Genomic DNA, 20,929 nt, shown 5'->3' on the forward strand with positions numbered 1-20,929 from the left:
AGAGTTATTATCATGAAGAGACTGTGTTTAATAGCCTGACTATATTTTCTTCATGCAGTCTCTTGATGATACTACATTTGGAATTTCAGTTGCTAGGAAAATCACTTCAGAACAAAATTAAAATCACTTCGGGACAAAATTTAAAACAGCTGCTAAGTATTCATCCTTTCCTCTCTTTTTGGAAAGATGTTAAGCACCTTAGCTGCACGTTTTAAACTATGGTTCTTGTGTGGTGGTTTTCATTTCCTTCAAAATTAAAATTTTTTTAATCATTTGAAACAGTCTTGTTCAAGGAAAAAGAAAATATGCTTTTGAAAAGAATTAGTTATATGGCTTTAATACAGGTTTCTTTAGTCCAACACATCAGGAATTATGATATGAGGATTTAGGGGTTTTGATGATTTTGTCAGACTGTTTACAAGGTTAGTTTGTTGCTTACAAAGACTTCCAAAGCTGAGATACACTTAGCTTTTTTTACATGTGTCATGACAAAAATGTCAGCATTGTTACTATAAAAAACCTGTTACGTTCTACCACATGAACACTTTTCTGGAAGCAAGAATTATCTACTAGGATCAGTTTCCAGCTGATAATCACACTAATGTAAATTCCTGAGTATTATATACCTTTACAGTAAGATTTGCAATTTGCTTGGTCCGAGATGCATCTTGTGTTAGAGAAAAATAAACATCATCACATGTCATCTCCAGGGCACATAAGTGTTGACTTCAAAATCACTGAAGTCGGAAAAGCTCATATAACTTCAGCATAGGTTGGATCAGCCGCCTCACTCAGGTGGCTGACCTGCAAGGTACAGTTTTGGTATGTCACTGCAGATTTCTTTGAAGGCCTTCTCTTGGCAGGTAAGACTTTAAAAAACACCTAAGTGATCCTGAGATCCTTTATTTTTCAGAAACCAAGAAACTAATCAGTTGCATTGAGGGTGGCACACAGCAGGTAGAGAAAAATACTAGCTGCTGTTTGGAAGATTTCTGTCAAGCTCTTTATGTGCTACTAGCACCCTAAGGAAATAGGTAGGTTCACTTACCTTCATGGAGTGCATTGAAATCCTTTTCCAGATACATTATATAGATTTTTCCCCTATGTTTCATCAACGACAAATTGGCACTCTGCTGCTCATGTTTGCTGAATGGAAAGATGAGGGCTCTGGATTCGTGGTAGTACCGCTGTCTTACGGCAGCAAAAGGAATAGCTTTGTGTCTGGCTAGTCATGCATCTTGCCCGTGTGATATATGTTCTCGTTATATGTGTGTTTTGTGCTTAAACAGTAATTCTTTAGCTGTGGATAGTTGGGAGCTTTGCAGACGCCCAAGAGCTCAGACCTGCTGATGTTAACACACGCTTCCCTGCCCCCTTCCTTGCATAACTTGTGATCGCAGAGCCATGAAAGTATGTGAGTCCCTCCCCCAGCGCAGACCGATCCCACCCAGCATATGATCTGGGCTCCATGTCAGCCCGAGCAGGCAGCACCGGCTGGCCAGAGCGCTGCGCTTAGCCAGAGCGCTGACCTTAACGAAAGAGTTTCCACAGGGCTCTTCCACCCACTTCTGAGGTGGCCAAGGCTGACATGGACAGCACCAGGGAGAAGGAGGAGGCTCTGCTGCGATCTGTGCTGACGGCTGGAGCGGTGGTGCCAAGGAAGCGATCGGTGGGAAGGCTGGTCATGCACAGCATGGTGATGTTTGGCCGGGAGTTCTGCTATGCCGTGGAGGCCGCCTTTGTCACGCCGGTGCTGCTCAGTGTAGGGCTGCCCAAGAACCTCTACAGCCTGGTGTGGCTCATCAGCCCTATCCTGGGCTTCATGCTGCAGCCTGTGGTAGGTTCAGCCAGTGATCACTGCACCTGTAGCTGGGGCAGGAGGCGACCTTACATTCTGGGTCTGGGCATCATAATGCTGTTGGGCATGGCTTTGTACCTCAATGGGGACGTGATAATCTCAGGTGAGTGAGGGGCATGCGCTGTGCTGACAGACAAAACTCATCCTAGCCTTTTGAATCAGAGAGAAAAGAGGGCTCCCTTTTTCCCTCTGCTAAAATGGACTTAAAATTGGGTATTGTGTTACTCAGCTGCATTGAAGGAGCTGGGGAACACTGAAATCTGCATATATGTTCAATCCCAACACTGCATGTTATGTACCCTGTACATTGTGTTCTGTAGTTTGTGCATGTGATTACAGTATGTTGTGTGTTGATGTGGGTTCCTGATCAGTTCATACAAATAAAGCACTGATTAGGCCCAGAGAAGTTTTTGCAAACTAAAATCTACCTTGTTAAGTTAAATGATCAACATTGGTTTTGTGATGTAATATGCTTCCAAACAGAGTATCTATTTTAGATGGGTTAGTGTTAATTATTGCAGCGCAGGCTTGACTCAGGGCTGTGTCATGCTGGTAAATAAGAGAAATCTGCAACTCCTTGGAAACCGTGTTGCACCTGGAATGTGAGAAATCAAATAGGTGTGACATCCCTAGACACTGTTAGAGTTCAGCTTGAGTTGTAACTTCACAAAATCTTGATGGAAAGTTGTTGCTGTCATTATGGCTTGGCAGAGGGGGGAAGCATGTGTTTTTATGGATTGATTTATTCTCCTCTCTCTTCCTGGATATCATTGGTGTTGACTGTACTTGTATTCATTTGCCCCCCAAAAAAGATGTTACAGTCAAGCCTTGATTATTTAAAACAAAGTGAGAGTGGGATAAATAGAATAAAACAAAAAAAATGCTACAAAATGCATGTGTGTTTGGCTGCCAGAGCGTGCCATGGAGGTGCGAAGGAGTAGATTAAGGCTAGTGATGCTCTTGATTGTGGAGCTTGGAGTACCCTGAGCTTGTGCTGAGTCAAGACAGTAAGTCAGCCTAGCAGAGCTCAGCACTACACCGATTCGGTTATCCCACTTCTCTGATGTGATTCTGGTATCACTGCTTTCTCTCACCTAACTAAGCATTGTTTAGATTTAGACGTATCAAGAAAGATAATATGCAGTTATGCAGGACATGGCAATGTGGCTGTCAGAATGAGGGTGTTTTTCTTTTTGTAGCTTTCAACGGGGAGAGAGACAAGCAGCGGACATGGGCAATAGTCATTACCATGCTGGGAGTAGTGCTTTTTGATTTTGCAGCTGATTTTATTGATGGCCCCATCAAAGCATATTTATTTGATGTCTGCTCCCATCAGGATAAGGAGAAGGGTCTGCATTACCACGCCCTCTTTACAGGTACTCAGATCCCTTCTTTTCCGCCGTACCTCTGGAAGGAGGGGAAGGTAATTGCATGGGTTTTATCCTCACTGTGTTTCTAATCTTGAATGAACTGATCATCTGATCTGGCGCTTCAGTCACGAGTCTTTTGTTGCTGGGTTTTCACTACTCCAGAGAGCAGCAACTTGTGATTGCTGCTAGAAGGATTCTGCTGCAGAAGGCTGCAGGCATTTACAGCAACATAGTCATGATTTAACTAAGAGCAATTAATCATATAAAAAAGTGAAGTAGTGTTTATTCAGCACGTTCTGGGTTTTTTTTCAAGTTTTTGGGAAGTAAAAATTAAGAGATATAACTTGTTTCCTTGCCATAGCACACTAAAAATTACATTTTGACATAGAGCAAGAGCTGCACAAACCAGAAGAGTTGATTCCCATTCTTCAGCCGTACTCCAGTATGGGCTGCCTTCCTGTCTAGAAGTAGTTTTGCGCAAAATTCAGAACTTCACAGCTTCCAAAAATAAGTCCAAGTGGTTCAGTCCAGGTTCTGGCAAATGAAGCGCTTTGTTTGCCTTTATACATGTTTGAAATGTTGCTGAGTTGCAGAAGGAAACCTTCTGCGCTACATGAGCCCTGTGCTGAGAAAATGCACAGGGAAGACAGATAAGGCTGCGTAGCTGTAATGTGAACTGGGAGGAGCTTCCATCTCTGTCTGGGAGAAGTCGCTGTGAAAGGACTAGACAAAGACCAGACTGGATCAGACGTCATGCAGTCTGTGTTGATGCATATTTTTGTGGCTACAGAGCTGTACTGAGAGCAGAGGCGTGTAGCTTCAGCGGCAGTTACTCCAGCCGAGGAGTGAGGTGTAGTAGCTATTGACAACATCTGATTTTGGATACATGAACAGCTGTGTCCAGGAACACAGATTAAAAGGGAGCCTGAAAGCCACATGGGAATGAAATCATTATTATCCATTAGAAACTGACAGATAAAATTTTTAACAATCACTTTTATGGACAGAGAGGGGAGTGAGTCTCTGTATATTGTTACCTTCAGCAGAACTCCTTGCAGTTTCTCCTTGTATGATACTAAAAAGGTTTGATTTCCAAATTTGGAGCCACAGATTTAGCTGTGAAAAGGGACGCGGAACAAATCTTGTCAAAAAGACTGGAACAAATTGCAGTACTTGATCCAGCACCCTGTGCCCTCTATAGCAAGAGCATCAGTATCTTAACTCTTCCTGATGGGCAGTTGCCTAGCCTGTTCTTGAAATCATCCCTTGACAGGGGTTCTGCAGCCCTGCCAAGGCAGTGTGTTCCAGCACTTCACTGGCCTTGTTGTTAGGCAGTTTCCCCTAAAATCTAATCTTAATGTCCATTCCGTACAATTTACTTTTATCATTCCTTGCTCTACCCCTATTAGACATAGACAGCAATCCTCCCATTTCTTTTCTAACTCCTGTTTTAGGTACTGTTTCCCTGACTTCCTTCTTTCTGTACTAAATACCTCCAAGATTTTGCTCCCCAGTTTGTCTTCAGTTTAAGGTTTTTTGCAGTTACAAAACTGAACAGCCACTGGAGACAAGTGGAGGGAAGAGTACATGTATCCAACATGCAACACTCAGACTGCATGCCAGTATCGTGATTGCTTTTTATCAAAACAGTATACAAAGACAACCTCGAACATCAAATATTCACCCTGTACAAATATTTAGTGTAGGTTTTCTTCAAAAAGTTATTAACAGCTTTGATTGTTTTTCATGCGAACAAGCAAGGATATAGTCCCCTGTAAAATGCAGTAGGACACAATGAGGGAGGGACATAATCAGACCTAAGAGGGAAAAAAGTACAGAAAGCCCAGAATGAAATCAAAATCCCATGTTTTGTAAGTGAAGCAAATGTAGGTCCTGTTACTGATGTTACTTTTTGTTAGAATGGTTCTGCCGCACATTGTCTTTGGTTCTCCTAAGCAGAAGAGCAGAAATACTTCCAAGTCCTTCAAATGCCTCTGTCCTGCTGAACTCCCACGTCCTGCAGAGCCGCCTGGCTAACAAGGTGTCAGGACCCCACAAAGCTGCTTCCCTTACCAGAGCTCTGTACTGTACATAACAGTGTGCACTTCTTGTGCTTCTGAAGTGGTGTGCACTAGTAACAAAAAGAAGAAATTGTAAAAAAATAGGACTGAACACTGCTTTTATTAACTTCAAGATGCAAGATACCATTCTCATCTTACCTTTTATTCTAACTTTTCTGAGAAAATCAGTAAACAGAATTACACATTTGTACTTGGTCCTTTTTGGTTTCTGAATGGCAAGGTGCTTGGATTTTGATAACTAAACCCAAATGTGTTTATTTGCTTTTTTAAGAATTTCACATGGAGACAGTATTTCTGTTTAGTCAGATATATAAAATACATTTTACAAAGTCTAAACTATAGATAGTTTCAACATAATTTAAAAATGTTTGCTTGTTCTGTGAAGTTTTAAAAAAGCCATAAATTTCAGTACAATTTTATTTTGTATGACTCACCATTTCAAAGAAAATAAAGCTTCAATGAGTCAAGAAAAGAGACGGAGGCCCATGTTGCTATATGTTCAGGTGTTTTTTGGAGAGCTCTGTTGAGAAGATTTTTCAAGAGATATTTTGGTGACTGCTCATGTATGCAATTAGCTCAGTATTCCTATTTCTTGTGGTTAATTATCTGAAGAGTGATTATTCAGTTGCTTCTAGAGGGGATCACATGCTGAGGTTTATAGTGTGCTGTTTGTTTATTTTATCGATGCCAGTAGATCTTTTTTCTCCTTTTTTCCTACCCCCATAGGTTTGGGAGGAGCCCTGGGTTACCTGACGGGTGCTGTGGACTGGGGTCAAACTGTACTAGGATACTCCTTGCAGTCAGAATTCCAGGTGATTTTCTTCTTTGCAGCCTTGGTTTTCCTAATCTGCCTTACATTACATCTGCGCAGTATTCCTGAAGTCCCTCTCAGAGATGAAAACGAAGAGACAAAGTTCTTGTTGGAAGTGACCGAATCCTATAAATATAGCTCCATAGAGGAGGAAATCAAGAATGGGTACTTAAAATCAACATGTACTGAAATAAAGGCTGCAGCTAAACCAGGGAACTGCACTGTTACAGCATGTACAGAGGTAAGTGCAGAGGCGGTTTTGTAAGCCATATCATTGCATCCTTGGAGACCCTTCATTTAGCTAACGGTGACTATTTGGAATGGACCCTTTCACACACACAAAAAAAAGAACCTTCCACCATGATACAGGGTCAGGAGAAAGCCTGCTACCTTTTATTTTATTTATACAGTGTTTCTAGTGAGAGGAATGAGACAGACTAGTCCTGGTGCTTGGAACAGTTGGCAGGAATGAGGGAGAACCAGGTTCATGTTTCTGCTCTATGTCAGTCTTTTGATATCCTCCTCATGTGAACTTTGTTGAGACAACCTACTTTGTTCTTTAGTCCTGATAGAATTAACACTAAGTTGTGGACAAGGACTAGACACCATTAATCTTTGATATAAATCTGAAACTCCCACTGAAAGTCCACAACTTTCATACGTAATACATATGAAGTGTTTGTTCCCTGGTCTAACATTTGGGTTTGGTGTTGCTCCGCATTTCATTGAGGATTTGTTGACTGTACTGATGTGTTTAAAATTGCTACTTCTACAGCAATGCTACCTCGTTTCTGGAGTTTTAGTTTCATTTTGAAGTGATGTAGCTGTGCCTTTGGCAGAACTTTGGGAATAGGAATAGTGGGAGGGAATAGCGAATACTTTGGAATCATCACTGTTTCTGCAGCATTTTCACGAGAGATTGGCTTCAATCTAAGGCAGCTAGGAAAAGGTGAATCTGCTTGAAAAATATCTGGAGAGCACATTTCTAGAAAGGTCTTGGGAACAGACCTTTTTTGCTGTTTTGTTGCTGACTTTTATTGCTAGGAATCCTCACTGCAGTCTAATGGTACCATAGGTAAACAAAGGCTAATGTATATATTTGGCTCCTAGTATAACAATAAGTGATGAAATAGTTGCTTGTTTTAATTTCATTTCTTGTCTCTTGGCATCTTGTATGCCTATTCCTGATACAGTTTCTTGATTAATCGGATAAAAATACTGAGAATGTGCAGGTGGTTGGAAACCTAAGCTCATGTTTAAGCTACAAATAAAAAGGATATATTATCTTTTTACTATTTATCATGTGTATTATAATAGCACTGGGTATTCCTAACCCAAAGAAAATATTTTTGTTTTTTACATATATATTACACCAAATGCAACACAAAGGTAACATGAAAGATGAACACTGCCTGATGAGAATGCCAGACAAACACGGAGAGGGGCAGACAGCAAAGCAACAGTTTGCTGGGAGAATTTGGCTAGCTGTCTGAGATGCTGTCCCTATTTCCCCACTGTAGGCCAGCTTGAGCATCCAGCATCCTTCACCAGCACTATTAACTGTGAGCATCCTCCAAATTGTCAGATATGCTGAGTGTCATTGACTGCTTGGCCCATGTATGCTCCAAAGAAAGGATGGTAAATAAAGAAGAGAGAGCAGACGCAGTGAAAGCGAGGGGAACAGAAGAGCTAATTCTGCTGAATTTGTAATGTCTGACACGTGAGGGTGAAGCTCTGGTGTCTGCTGTGGGCAAGCTTCTGCCATTGCCCTCCTCTCTATATTTTTCACTGGACAGCCTGTCAGAGGCATACAGTGCTTTGATCTGTCTCATGTTTCTTTGATGTATCTGGCTGTGTATAAATTCTAGACACTCACTGACTTGATGGTATGTCTGTTGTGGCTCATGTTTTCTGAGTTCATTCATTACTATAATTGCTTCCTTGAAGAAATGGTTTGGCTTCCTGTTTTTCTGTGTCTCCTTTTTTTTTTTTTCACCCCTGCAGGCATCATGGCCTTATATCTTCTAAATTCAGGACTGTGCTCTTGCGTGCTAATAGCTTCCATGATTATTAATGAGATTTGATCTGTTACAGTATGAACCAACATCCGAAGTGATTCATTTTTTGTTCTTTAGTATGGTGCCAAATTACTCAGGATCTACTGCCATAAAACCCAAGTCACATTGGTGCCTCTGTATCCTTATGAATCACTAGTTGTAGTGATTCTATAGAGAAAATGTGTATTGTGAGCTTTTGAAGGATAAGGCACTTAAATGGAGCCAAACTTCAGCATGTCATTTAAATCCCTGTGGGGTTTGTGTGTTGGTGTGTATTGAATGTGTGTGTTAAACTTTTCCATTTCCACTCTTTAAAATCTCTAAATACAAAGCAAGAATTTCTATCTAGCTGTCAAATTATTGTTTGTAATTATAGCAGTTTCCTTTTTAGTTCCAACCTTACATTAACCCTTTAATTGGAAAGGCTGTTTTAAAGAACTATGTGGAAGAGTTGAACAAAATAAATGCCATTTGAAATGATAGTAATTATCTTTGAAATAACTCTAATGAGTCAACATGGAATTCTTGGTTTTGTTTTTTTAACTGTGGAAGAAGAGAATGCTTACCTTGTTTAAAAGAGAAAGTGATACCCAGAGAAATTCCAAGGGATTTGGACAATATGCAGTTCAAGGTGAAAGTCAGCAACTTCAATTTTGGCATTCCTGTGAGGATTAAAATTCGCCCACTGGAGCAAAGTATTTTCCAACTTTATACATGGTGATTATTCATAGAGTAGCTTGAACATAACCTAGTTCAAAGGAAAGCAGAATTGTGAAAAGTGAGTAGAACACTGAGAGAAGGAACTAAAAAATGTCATTATCTTAACAGCAAATTGAAGACAAAATTCAGCTTTCCAATAATGAACATAACTTTTACAGTTCTTCCACATTTCATGACCATACAGCTTCCTTTATCATCTCTCCCAGCACTGTTGCCTCCACACATCACTAGAGAAAATCGGAAGTGTTCCATCATGCACAGATAAAGTAATATCTTCTTCTCTTTAAAAGCAAAGAATCATGCAGGAGCTTTAAAGCAGTAAGAATTGTGTGTTGCAAATTCCTGACAGCAAGCACACCTACAGTACTAAAAAAAAATTCAAGTGATAGAAGTGATCTGATGAATGTGACTGGAAAAGAAATTGAGAGAGAATTTTGAAGTACAAGGCTCAGACAAGGAGGAGGAAGACATGGTGGGGTGCTGAAGGTGGTGAGAAATTTTCTTTTGCCCCATCAGTGAGATTGGTTAACCAGCATCAATAATGTCATGATTTTGAAATGAGTTATTTCTGCCGTGCTGTTAGGTGTTTAGGTGCTGGAGCTCACGTTAGCTGGGTGCTAGGATTTTTGAGTGGTGCTGTGTCTCCTGTGACGTATCACAGTCTCTCCCTGTTTCATTGTGCAGCAGGAAGTGCCAAGGCATCATGCAGCAGAAAGGCTATGACGTAGTTGCCATCACAGAAACATGGTGGGATAACTCTCATGGCTGGAGTGCTGCAGCAGATGGCTACAAACTCTTCAGAAGGGATAAAGATGGAAAGGCAGTGGGATAACTCTGCATGTTAGGGAGCGTTTTGACTGCCTAGAGCTGAATGGTGGTAACAAGGTCAAATGTTTATGGGTAAGGATCAGGGGAAGGCCAACAAGGCGGATATCCTGGTGGGAGTCTGTTATAGACCACCCAACCAGGATGAAGAGGCAGATCAAATGTTCTACAAGCAGCTGGGAGGAGTCTCACATTTGCTAGTCCTCACTGGGGGGAGTCCTTCATGAGGGACTTCCAGCTTGCCAGATGTCTGCTGGAAATACAGCACAGCAGAGAGGAAACAGTCTGGGAGGTTCCTGGAGGGTGTGGAAGAGACCTTCCTGACACAGCTGGTCAGTGAGCCAGCCAGGGGAGATGTCCTGCTGGGTCTGCTGGTTACAGGCAGGGAGGGACTGGTGGGTGAAGTGGTGGCTGGAGGACATCTTGGGCATAGCGATCATGAGATGATTGAGTTTTTAATTCTCGGAGAAGCAAGGAAGAGGCTGGACTTTGGAGGGCCGACTTTGGCCTGGTTAGGAGGCTGGTTGACAGAGCCCCTTGGGAGACAGTTCTGAAGGGCCAAGGGGTCCAGGAGGGCTGGGCAGTCTTCCAGAAGGAAGTCCTAAAGGCTCAGGAGCAGCCTGTCCCCATGTGCCAAAAGATAAACCAGGAGGAAAGACCAGCCTGGCTGAGCAGAGAGCTTTGGCTGGAACTCAGGGGGAAAAAGCAGAGTTTTCCACCTTTGGAAGAAGGGGCAGGCAACCCTGGAGGGCTATAGCGGTGTCGTGAGGTTATGCAGGGGGAAGATGGAGAGGAGAAAGCCCAGCTAGAACTCAGGCTGGCCACTGCTGTAAAAGATGACAAAAATGTTTTACAAATACATGAGAAACAGAAGGAGGGCCAAGGATAATCTGCATCCTTCATTGGATGCGGGGGGGAACGCTGCCACAAAGGATGAGGAAAAGGCTGAGGTGCTTAATGCTTTCTTGCCTCAGTCTTTCACAGCAAGCCCAGCTTCCCTCTGGGTACTGAGCCCCTGAGCTGGAAGACAGGGTGAGGAGGAGCAGAATGGAGTCCCCACAGTCCAGGAGGAAACGGTCAGTGACCTGCTGCTCCACTGAGACACACCAGTCTGTGGGGCTGGATGGGATCCACCCGAGGGCACTGAGGGAGCTGGTGGGGCCAAGCCACGCTCCATCATATATCAACAGTGCTGGCTAAGTGAGGAGGTCTCAGAAGACTGGAGGTCAGCCAACGTGACACCAGTCTTGTAGGTACAAGAAGGGCAGGAAGGAGGATCCAGGCAGCTACAGGCCTGCCAGCCTGACCTCGGTGCCAGGGAAGGTTATGGAGCACATCATCCTGGCTGCCATCCCGTGGCACATGCAGGACAACCAGGGGATCAGGCCCAGCCAGCATGGGGTTATGAAAGGCAGATGGACCTGATCTCCTTCTACAAGACGATGACCCACCAAGTGGATGAGGGAAAGGCTGTGGATGTTGTCTACCTGGATGTTAGTAAAGGCTTTGACACCATCTCCCACAGCATTCTCCTGGAGACACGGGCTGCTCGTGGCTTGGGTGGGTGTGCTCTGTGCTGGGTCAAGAGCCGGCTGAGTCCAGAGAGAGGTGGGGAATGGAGTTACATCCAGCTGGTGGCCAGGGCCCAGTGTTGGGGCCAGTCCTGTTTCATATCTTTACCAACGATCTGGGTGAGGGGACCGAGTGCCCCCTCAGTGAGTTCACAGGTGACCCCCAGCTGGGGGGAGCGTTGATCTGCGGGAGGGCAGGAGGCTCTGCAGGGGGGTCTGGGCAGGCTGGAGCGATGGGCCCAGGCCAGTTGTGTGAGGGTCAACCAGGCTCAGTGCCGGGCCCTGCCCGTGGGTCACACCAGCCCCCGCAGCGCTGCGGGCTGGGGGCAGGGGGCTGGGAACTGCCTGGGGGGAAAGGGCCTGGGGGGGCTGGTCGGCAGCCGGCTGGGCATGAGCCCCCCGTGTGCCCAGGTGGCCAAGGCGGATGTGGTGGAATCACCATCCCTGAAAGTGCTTTAAAAATGTGTAGATGCAGAGCTTAGGGACATGGTTTAGTGATGGACTTGGCTGTCCTGAGTTAACAATTGGATTTTATGATCCAACCTAAATGATTCTACAATTCAAGGATTCTGTCAATCAGTTCTGGGCTGCCCAGTAGAAGAGAGACATAGATACAGTCAACAGAGTCCAGTGGAGGGCCACAAAGATGACTTAAGGGTCCAGAGCACTTTACATATGAGGAAAGGCCGAGAAATCTGTGACTGTTTAGCCTGGAGAAGAGAAATTGTAGGGGGACTCTCATCAATGTATCTAATTACCTGAAGGGAGGGTGCAAAGACAATAGAGCCAGGCTGTTTTCACTGGTCCCCAGTGACAGGACCAGAGGCAATGGACACAAACTGAAACACAGGAGTTTTCCTCTGGACATCAGGAAATACTTTTCACTGTGAGGGTGACTGAGCGCTGGAACAGGTTGCCCGGAGATGTGGAGTCTCCATCCTTGGACATATTCAAAAGCTGTCTGGACATCATCCAGGGCATCCACCTGTAGGTGGCCCTGCTTGAGTAGGGGGACTTGGACTAGATGACCTCTAGAGGTGCCTTCCAACCTCAACCACTCTGTGATTCATGGAGAGGAGGACAGTACATAGTGGGATTCTCATGATATGCCAGAAAAGGTGAAGTTTTCTAGTGTGCTAAACTCCAGCACAGAAGGGAATGGGAATGAAGTCTCAGAAATGCCATATTCCACAGCTGATACGTTTTAATTCTCAGAAAGTATTCTGAATTTCATTTTTTCTGTGCAGCTTTAAATTTTTAATATAAAGCTGTTTGTTTCCATAAAGAAATTAGTTTCGTTTCTGATTGTGGTTTGCTTTTTTTTTTTTCATTTATTCTACAAGTAAATAATAATCTTACTGATTATAACAGCAAGAAATGTTACATCAGTACTGATACCCCAGCTCTCCCTGAGTCTCTATGAAGCTTTCAGATCACTTTATTAGCCAGTGGCTCTACAAATCAAATATATGTTGAAGGACATTCACTACCCAAGCAAACCTTCCTAGCTAAACCCAAAAATCCTTGGAAATTTGGTAATGGAAAGATACTGAGGCCTTCTTCATTTGCTGTCAACTATTTTATTGGCTTCAGGGAAGTAATACAGTATTATTGTTAAATACTTGCTTTTAGGATCAAAGGCGGATGACCCTTAAATCACTCTTGAAGACACTTTTAAGCATGCCATCCCACTATCGCTATCTGTGTGTGAGCCACCTCCTTGGATGGATGGCTTTCCTATCCAACATGCTCTTCTTCACGGATTTCATGGGACAGGTAATAGCATGAAATGCTCTTGCTGCTTCTTCTTTGTAGCATCTCCTCCTCCACCAAAAAAACTGAGGCAGTGTTTTCATCCTGAAGAAATAACAGTGAGGGCAGAGCCAGTTGTATCTGAATGGCTCAACAAGAATTTTGTAAAACAGCTAATTGATCTCAGGCCCTCATTCTGAGCCAGTCTGTTGGATCTTTGGGGAAAACCTTTTAGTATTTCTAAGGCTGTTCGTGTCTATTTAACTGTTCCAAATGAAGCTCTCAGAGCTGTTCCAAACATCCATTCTCTGCTTTGGCTTTGGAGCCGCTCTGAGGTGGGCAGGTTCCCTAACTAGAGTGATGGTGATGTTGCCTGGATGCAGCTGGCCTTACCCTGGTGCATAGCCACTGTCGGCACAAGGCTGTCTACCTGCACCACGGCCTCCCTGGCCTCAGGTTCTGCAGCTCCTTGCACACAGTGAGCTACTTGGTAGCTGAAAGCTCTTGTCTCCTTGAACTTGGCTGTCCCTGCTATACTTTTTTAAACCTTTCCCTGAGTCCATTCTGCCAGCATTTATTTGCCTTTGTGATACCGAGTGATCCCCTTTCCATGCCATTTCCAGGCAGAAGACTTATGTCCCTGCCAGTGATTCTCGCCTACATGAACTTGTCTGCTTCCTTTCTTCCAGGGTAAAATTATGCTCCTGGCACCAATCCTGTCATTGCCACTTCCTCTCTTCTATGGTTTCCATGTTCCCAGTTTCTTGCCTTTTTGTGTGTCTGTAGGAGAGAGGGAGGCTTTTTTTCCCGCAGCATATATGAACAACTGAAAGAAAAAGTTTTGCTTGCCTAGATAAGGAACTGAAGAAGAAAATTACTGGGTGGAAAAATGGCAGTGTTGGGGTAAGCCTGAAAAAGAAAACTAAAAAATTAATTGTAGATAAATTAGGGAAAGAAAGGCTAAGGTAAGAATGCAGAAGTGGAGAGAGGAGGAGAGTGGGGAAATGAGACACCCAAAGGAAAAAGAGCGAATGAGCCAAGTTAGAGTGGACAGTCCAGGAAAAGGCAGAGGGTAATAACTGAGGAGGAACCTGGGATGTAAGAATCTGGGATAAATGAGTGTGAATCTTGGAGAACTGTGAAGGAATGGTTAGGGCACTTAGGATGCTTAACAGATTTCTTGCATGCTAATTATCTTCGACTACCAGGGATGAGGCCCCGTGTTGGGTACCCTGTTCCCGTAAGAAGGAGGTATTGTATGACATGCAGTCCATCCTTGCCTTCTGTCATCTCTGTGATCTCTTTCAGGTTGTATACCAGGGTAGTCCTTATGCGCCTCATAACTCCACGCTGTACCTTACCTACAAAACAGGAGTAGAGGTGGGATGCTGGGGGCTGTGTGTCAATGCAATTTCTTCATCAGTCTATTCTTGTAAGTACCCGGGAATGAACTCCAACACTGTGTGTTTGAAACAGTGTTTAAACTGTTCACTATTTGCCATTGTTTAAAAAATTAAAGCGATGCCAAATTAACTGGGATTTTTTTCCACATTAAAACATTAAGAAATGTTACATTCTTTCTCAGCATTGTTAGAAACTCGTATCTTAACAGGAACAGGTCCTGACCACATGATGAGGGGTCACTTTGTGAGTGCAGGCATTGTTCTGCATGTGAACGGACCCTGAACACTGAAAATCATCCTGGAGTTCAATGCCAGACTAAAATGGATGCCATGGACATTATTCTGAGATGCTCTTTCACCTAGCAGTGCTGTAGCTGTAGGTTCATGGAGGTCCCTCTGATGGCCTTTCCCCGTCTGCATTCCTCATAAAATAACTCTTTCACAATGCAGTAGGAGTTCCTGCCAGAAGTATGAACCTTGCTCTCCAAAATTATGTGTAAATATGCTAGCACGGTTCCCCAGATAGATTTCACCATAGCTCTTACCAAGGATAAAAAAAATTACTTGTAATCCAAAAACTCAGATGAGTAGCATTTTGGGGGCTGAACTGAGCATCTAAAAGAGGCTCAAGAGAAATCTTTTCCCATTTGAAGCTTAACTACTGACCTTGCTGTAGCACCTTGCCAAATATTTGCATTATAAGTGAACATCGACTGAGGTTGTCAAAGAGGGCATTTCTTCCAGGATGGTTGTTAACTGCTTCTTCTCTGGAGTTGGCTATGCCAGAATAAGACCATCCTCAGCAAGAGCAAGTATTCTTTGGCAAGTTTATACCTAGAATAACTTGAGGCAACTTCCAAAGATTGTCTCTTTCACTGCATTTTACAAAATAAAACTGCCTAAAGGAACTCCCTGATGAATGTGACCCGTTTTGTTTTAGTCTTTTTAGCATTTTCACTTTCTTTTCACAGACCTGCAGAAAATCCTTTTGCCATACGTAGGATTAAAGGGACTTTACTTCATTGGATACCTACTTTTTGGACTGAGTACTGGATTAATTGGCTTGTTTCCCAATGTCTTTTCCACTCTGGCTCTGTGTTCCCTCTTTGGCGTCATGTCCAGCACGCTGTACACAGTACCATTCCACCTCATTGCAGAGTATCACAGGGAAGAAGAGGTGAGTTCAATGCCTAGGGAAGGGTGAGTTTATATCTGTCTGGGTCTGTTTAGTCTATTTTTGGAGAAAACTGATTAGAACTGGGCAGCAGCTTTTAATTTTAATTTCAAACTATTTCTGATGACATGTTAGGAATGGAAAGTTTCCAACAGACAGAGTTAAAGTCCCAGCTCCAGAATCTCCAAACAGTCCCACACTGGGACAAATAATTATTTATCATCACAATTGAAACAAAGCCATTCACAATACGTGTTCAGGCAGTGAGCAGATAACAGGGCTCCACTTGGGTTGCCTTCAGATGCTGCCTTCCTTACATCCTTCTTTCCAGCTGTATTAGCTGAGGGCTTGACTTGTGAATTCCTAAGGTTAATAGCCACACTGTAGAAGCTGATAGAAATTTCAGTTAATTGCAAAGTGTTATAAAAACTGTTAGCTAATAGAGACATTGAATTAAAGTACAGTTTTATATAGTTCAGTATTAAATTATATACGACATTCTCATTATCTCTCTAAACGTCTGGGCTTTGGTCCTCCACAGCATAAATACTGTTTCCAAGGAAAATCTGGAAAAGCTTGCATTCCTTACATCACATTACTGGGCACAGCAGGATCTTCAGTCTTGTAAAGTGTTGAGCTCTTTCATGGAAAAGTTCTCTCAAGGATCTTCAGTTAGTGGGAGAGCTAGAAACAAGAAGAATTAAGGAGAGTTGGGAAGGAGAGTTGGGAAAGAGACTTAGGAAAAGTTCTCATTATATCTGAGGACATTTGAAAACATTAATAAAGAAATGTTGAACCATTGAAAACCAGCATAAAACCATAGTGGAGACCAGCACAGGGCTAGATCAAGTCCTTCAGAACATGTCCTCCTGTTCTGTACAACTTTAAAGCATCACAATCTGGATATGAATACAAGAAAACTCTTAACTCTTCTACTGAATCCTAGGAGGATGTCTCAATGTGGTTAAATATTTCATAGATCTGTTTCCTAATTTTTCAGTTAATTTCTCTGTTCCTTCCAACAGAGAACGATCACGATGAAGAGTTTTAGAAAGATGTAACAAAAGACAGGGAATGAACCCAGTTTAGGGTGAGATCACAGTCCTAACCTTGGGCCAACCGAATTGTAGTCTAGCTCTGATTCAGAGCTGTTCCAAGACAGAAGTGAAATAAAATTTGCTGAAGTGTGCATGGACTTTAATAGGCTAATATATTCAAATGTTACTTGTAAGGCAACCAATTATTTCATGTTTGCTGTACGGTACTTGCTATGCAAGATGTTAAGTGATCTATTATTCTGTGTTAGATCTGATATTAATAGAGTTAAGTTTAGCTCAAATCTTCCATAATGCACAAGACAGATAGAAAAAATAAAAAGGAAACATCTCATGCACGATTGTGTTCATTTACACTTTCATATAATTTGTGGTCAGAACTACTGGTACATAAGAACACTGGGCATAGCCCAGCAAAATAGATAAAATTCCAAAAAAATTGCATCTAACATTAGAAGTATTTCAGGTGAAAGAACTGTATCATTCCAGAACAAAGAGCAGACATTTTCCCTCACTATGCATTCTACCAAAATCATGTGCTGAGTTTTAAAATGCAACTATTTCAGTCCCTGTTCCATGCTGCTGTTCCCTAGGATCAAACACAATTTTGTCTGCTGGAGTAGTAAGAGACTGTCTCCAGTACTTCTGAGCTTTGTGTGGTAACAGCTCAAAGGCAATGTGATAGGTCTTGCAAAAAGCAAAAAGCATCTTAAGGGCCAAGAGTGTTTGGATACCAGAAGACAGCAGCACAGCTAGCCTACAGTATGGAAACATTTTCTTACAATACAACCTTCTTCATTTGACAGCCTATGCAAGAAGATCAATAAATATGTACACTGTCATGTATTTTTCCAGCAAAACAGAATAGTTCCTTCCTGGAGGGAATCACAGATCAGCTGAAGATAGAAGGGACCTTCAGAGATCATGTAGTCCAACCCCCTTGCTCAAGCAGGGCCACACAGGGTCATGTGTTTTGTCTGGTTTGAGTATTTCCAAGGATGGAGACAACGCAACCCCTCTGCTTAACCTGTTCCAGTGATCGATCACCCTCACAGGGTGCTTATGTATGAGATGCTTGCATATAATAAATAAAGCTTTTTTGCTCTGCTATGTATATCGTAGCAGACACACAGATAGTCGGTAGTTAATAATGCCCTTTGATGGCGTAGAAGAATCCTAGTCTGGACATTTGTTTTCAGGATTTTTTTCTTTTCCCCTAGCAATAAAAGCATTAAATTTAGATGTTAGTACTGGACTCCTTTAGGTGCTTTAAGCCATGACTTCAGAGCACAGCGCTCCATTATAATGAATTATGCTCTCTATGTATGTGGCACATAGTATGACTCATCTTAACATCCTTTGAGGCTCCCGTTCAACCATGAGAGTTTGAGCTAAATTGTCCATGATGGCGTGTCTGGTACTGTGAAATGTCAGTTTGTCAGAGCTCAAATAGACCTGAACTTCAAGGAAACGGCTATTTTTTTTCAATCAAGTTTCAATTCTTTCCTTGAGAGAGGGGGTACAGGGAAAAATTGCAGATGGGAGAAATGGGGCATTTTGGGGGCAAGATTGGAAAACTTATTATCACTTGTAAAACTCTCTAAATTCCATAACCTCTGCGAGACAAGCAGGAAAAACAGAAGGGAACGAGGAAGCTGCATGTGGGGGTCGTGGCAGTGTGTTGGCTGAGAGCTGTGAGTTGTCAGTGTTGTCTGATTTCACCGGGGTTTGTTTTGTGCCTATTTGCAGAACCTGAAGCTGCAGGATGGGGAACAAACTGGAGATCAGGGGCGAGGGAAGGGCATTGACTGTGCCGCTCTCACCTGCATGGTCCAGCTGGCCCAGATCATTCTCGGCATTGGCCTGGGGCTCTTGGTTAGCATTGCCGGCAGCGCAATCACGGTGATTTCGGCATCTACGGTGGCACTGATCGGCTGCTGCTTTGTTGCTTTTTGTGTTCGATACGTGGATTAGGACTGTGTGAGGTGACTGGAAGAAATCTCCCCAGGTGAGCGTTTTCTTTCTGGGTCAGTAGCACTGGTGCTGTTGCCATGCTGATCTGGTGGCACATCCTCCTCTCTTACCTCCTCGGAGTGGCTGCAATTCCGAAGCTTTACAAAATAGAGACTTGATAAAAGTGGTTGCCTAATGCCTCAGATTGAAAGCTTCTCTATTTTGACTGCTTTATTACTTCATTTCTGCTGACTTCGGTGTATTAACACGCTGTCGCACAGGATGGTGTGTGTGTCCATGGTATCTCAATGCCCTACACGGGAGTTGTTACAAAACTCCTCATCACCAATTTGTGGAAGTTAATAGACGAAGTATGTGACAAATGGAAGAAGTAATAAAAATAGACAGAATTAGGAAGAAAGTAGTTATTTATCTTGTTTTTCAGGTATCTTAAGTTTGGGGATATTCTCTCTGGTAGTCAAAAGCTGCAAGAGAATCAAACAGCAATCAATTGCAAAAGGCAATGCAGGCTGCAATTGTGTTATGCTTACTAGTACTGTTAAATGGGATCAGCTAATTCCCAGCCACTGTCAAAAGCAGATTTCGGTGTGAAGGATGTTTGGAATAGAAAAAAAAGATTGAATCCTACTGTTTAAAAGCACAACTGTAAAGTAATTATTTTATGCTGGATCCTACTGCTTCAGTATAAATGAAATGAACTTACTGACTGAGCTTGTCATAAAAGTCTAAGGCTGTTTTGCAAATCCATGTGTAGGCACCTAAACAATCCATCTTTGGGAAACAGCTGCCATTTCTTCCTTCTTAAAAAACTGGCCTCTTGACTTTGATACTGTAATTGAAAAAATAAACTTGGCCAAAACAATAATTTTATAAATGGCTGTAAGCTGCTTGAATCTTGACATTGGATATGACAGTATTTACCTTGAAGTAGCATCTCTGTTTTCTCTATACATCTAACATCTATTTCCTTCATGCATCTATCTTTGAGTAAAATGGCATTTTCTCTTTATGGAATATTGTAAGTAAATTCAGTTCTGCAAAGCACCATCAGGAATTATTGTACACTAAATACTTAAGTCCATTTATTTCTATTTAATTTCATATAAGGCTTCATTCTTATTTTTATGATATTGCCAAAGTTTTGAAAATCCTGTGTTTGTGAAAGTGGTACACTGTATTTGTGCTGTACTTCCTCTGTCCTGAAAACTATCATATCCTTTTGCTATGTTATGTGCTAAGCCACATGAAGCCATCTGCTAATGCAATTTTTTTAATCAACAGTGACACAGAGAGACTGTCACCAGGTATGGTGTTTGTTTGTTTTAAAATGTTGCACATGTATAATCAACACTGTTAAATGCACTGTTGAGGTGATCAGCTCTTAGAAGCTCTGCAAGGTATGAACTGACAACACCACAAAGAAATGGTTCAATTTGAGCATAAAGTGCCTCTGCAGAGATGCACCAACTTCATCCTTTTCTTATGTTTTCATGAGTGAGTCATTTATTCTCAGGAAAAACAATTTTCCCTTAGATAAACACTAATTAATTGTAACAAGCCTATGGAAGCCTCAGCCACCTTTTCCTTGATGATTGTGTCTCCACTATAGACCCAAAATGGCGTTTGCCTTTGAAGAAGCCATGTTGTATGGTTTCTTTCATTTTGTGGCTCTTCAAGGATCCCTCTCATGTCACACCCACGGAAGAGAAAAGCTTGGAATACTGAGCCCCTGGGCAGTGTTTCAAACACACTGCAGGTGCTGAGATGGCTGGAGCACAAGGGTCTCAACCGGGACAAACAGGAGAAGACCAGAAAATGAAGAATGATTGTCTTCTCTATTCACTTTATGCCATCGTTAACTCACTGACTTCTACTAACTCAGTATCTCATGGGAGGAGGAATTTTTAAGGGAAGAGCGAGGTGCTTCTGTGGAGCCACGAAAACAGGGGAAGGAGGTGATCTGATTTTATAGGACTGCAGGACTTGCAGCACTGTGTAAACCCACACTCCCAGAGCAGAGGTCATCAAGCTCCAATTCCAGTGTGAGGCTGGGAAAGGAGCTTTGAAATGTTTACCTTTGTCTTTGTCAATATTTTCTTCGAGGTTTAACGCCATCAGAACATTAAAATTTGAATGGTCGGTGCTCTCTCTGCTCTGTTACACAAAGAAAACACTGGCATTGATTCAAGCCCCAGAGTGACTGTAGATCTGTAGCAACATAACAAGAATTGTGAACCTGCAGAGAGAAATGTGACCATTATGTATATCAATACTTTTA

General features: G+C 42.6%; 1 protein-coding gene across 1 annotated transcript; it reads left to right on the plus strand.

Moving 5' to 3' along the window:
- The first annotated feature begins 1,332 nt into the window (after positions 1 to 1,332).
- Positions 1,333 to 20,272, plus strand: SLC45A2 (solute carrier family 45 member 2). The gene is made up of 7 exons (XM_037373223.1): positions 1,333 to 1,961; positions 3,058 to 3,234; positions 6,036 to 6,361; positions 12,926 to 13,069; positions 14,354 to 14,477; positions 15,420 to 15,625; positions 18,427 to 20,272. The coding sequence occupies exons 1-7, from the start codon at positions 1,589 to 1,591 to the stop codon at positions 18,649 to 18,651; spliced, it is 1,575 nt and encodes a 524-aa protein (XP_037229120.1). The 5' UTR covers positions 1,333 to 1,588; the 3' UTR covers positions 18,652 to 20,272.
- Positions 20,273 to 20,929: the final 657 nt, after the last annotated feature.

Source organism: Falco rusticolus, chromosome Z, assembly GCF_015220075.1.
Source record: "Falco rusticolus isolate bFalRus1 chromosome Z, bFalRus1.pri, whole genome shotgun sequence".
Classification (NCBI taxonomy): domain Eukaryota; kingdom Metazoa; phylum Chordata; class Aves; order Falconiformes; family Falconidae; genus Falco; species Falco rusticolus.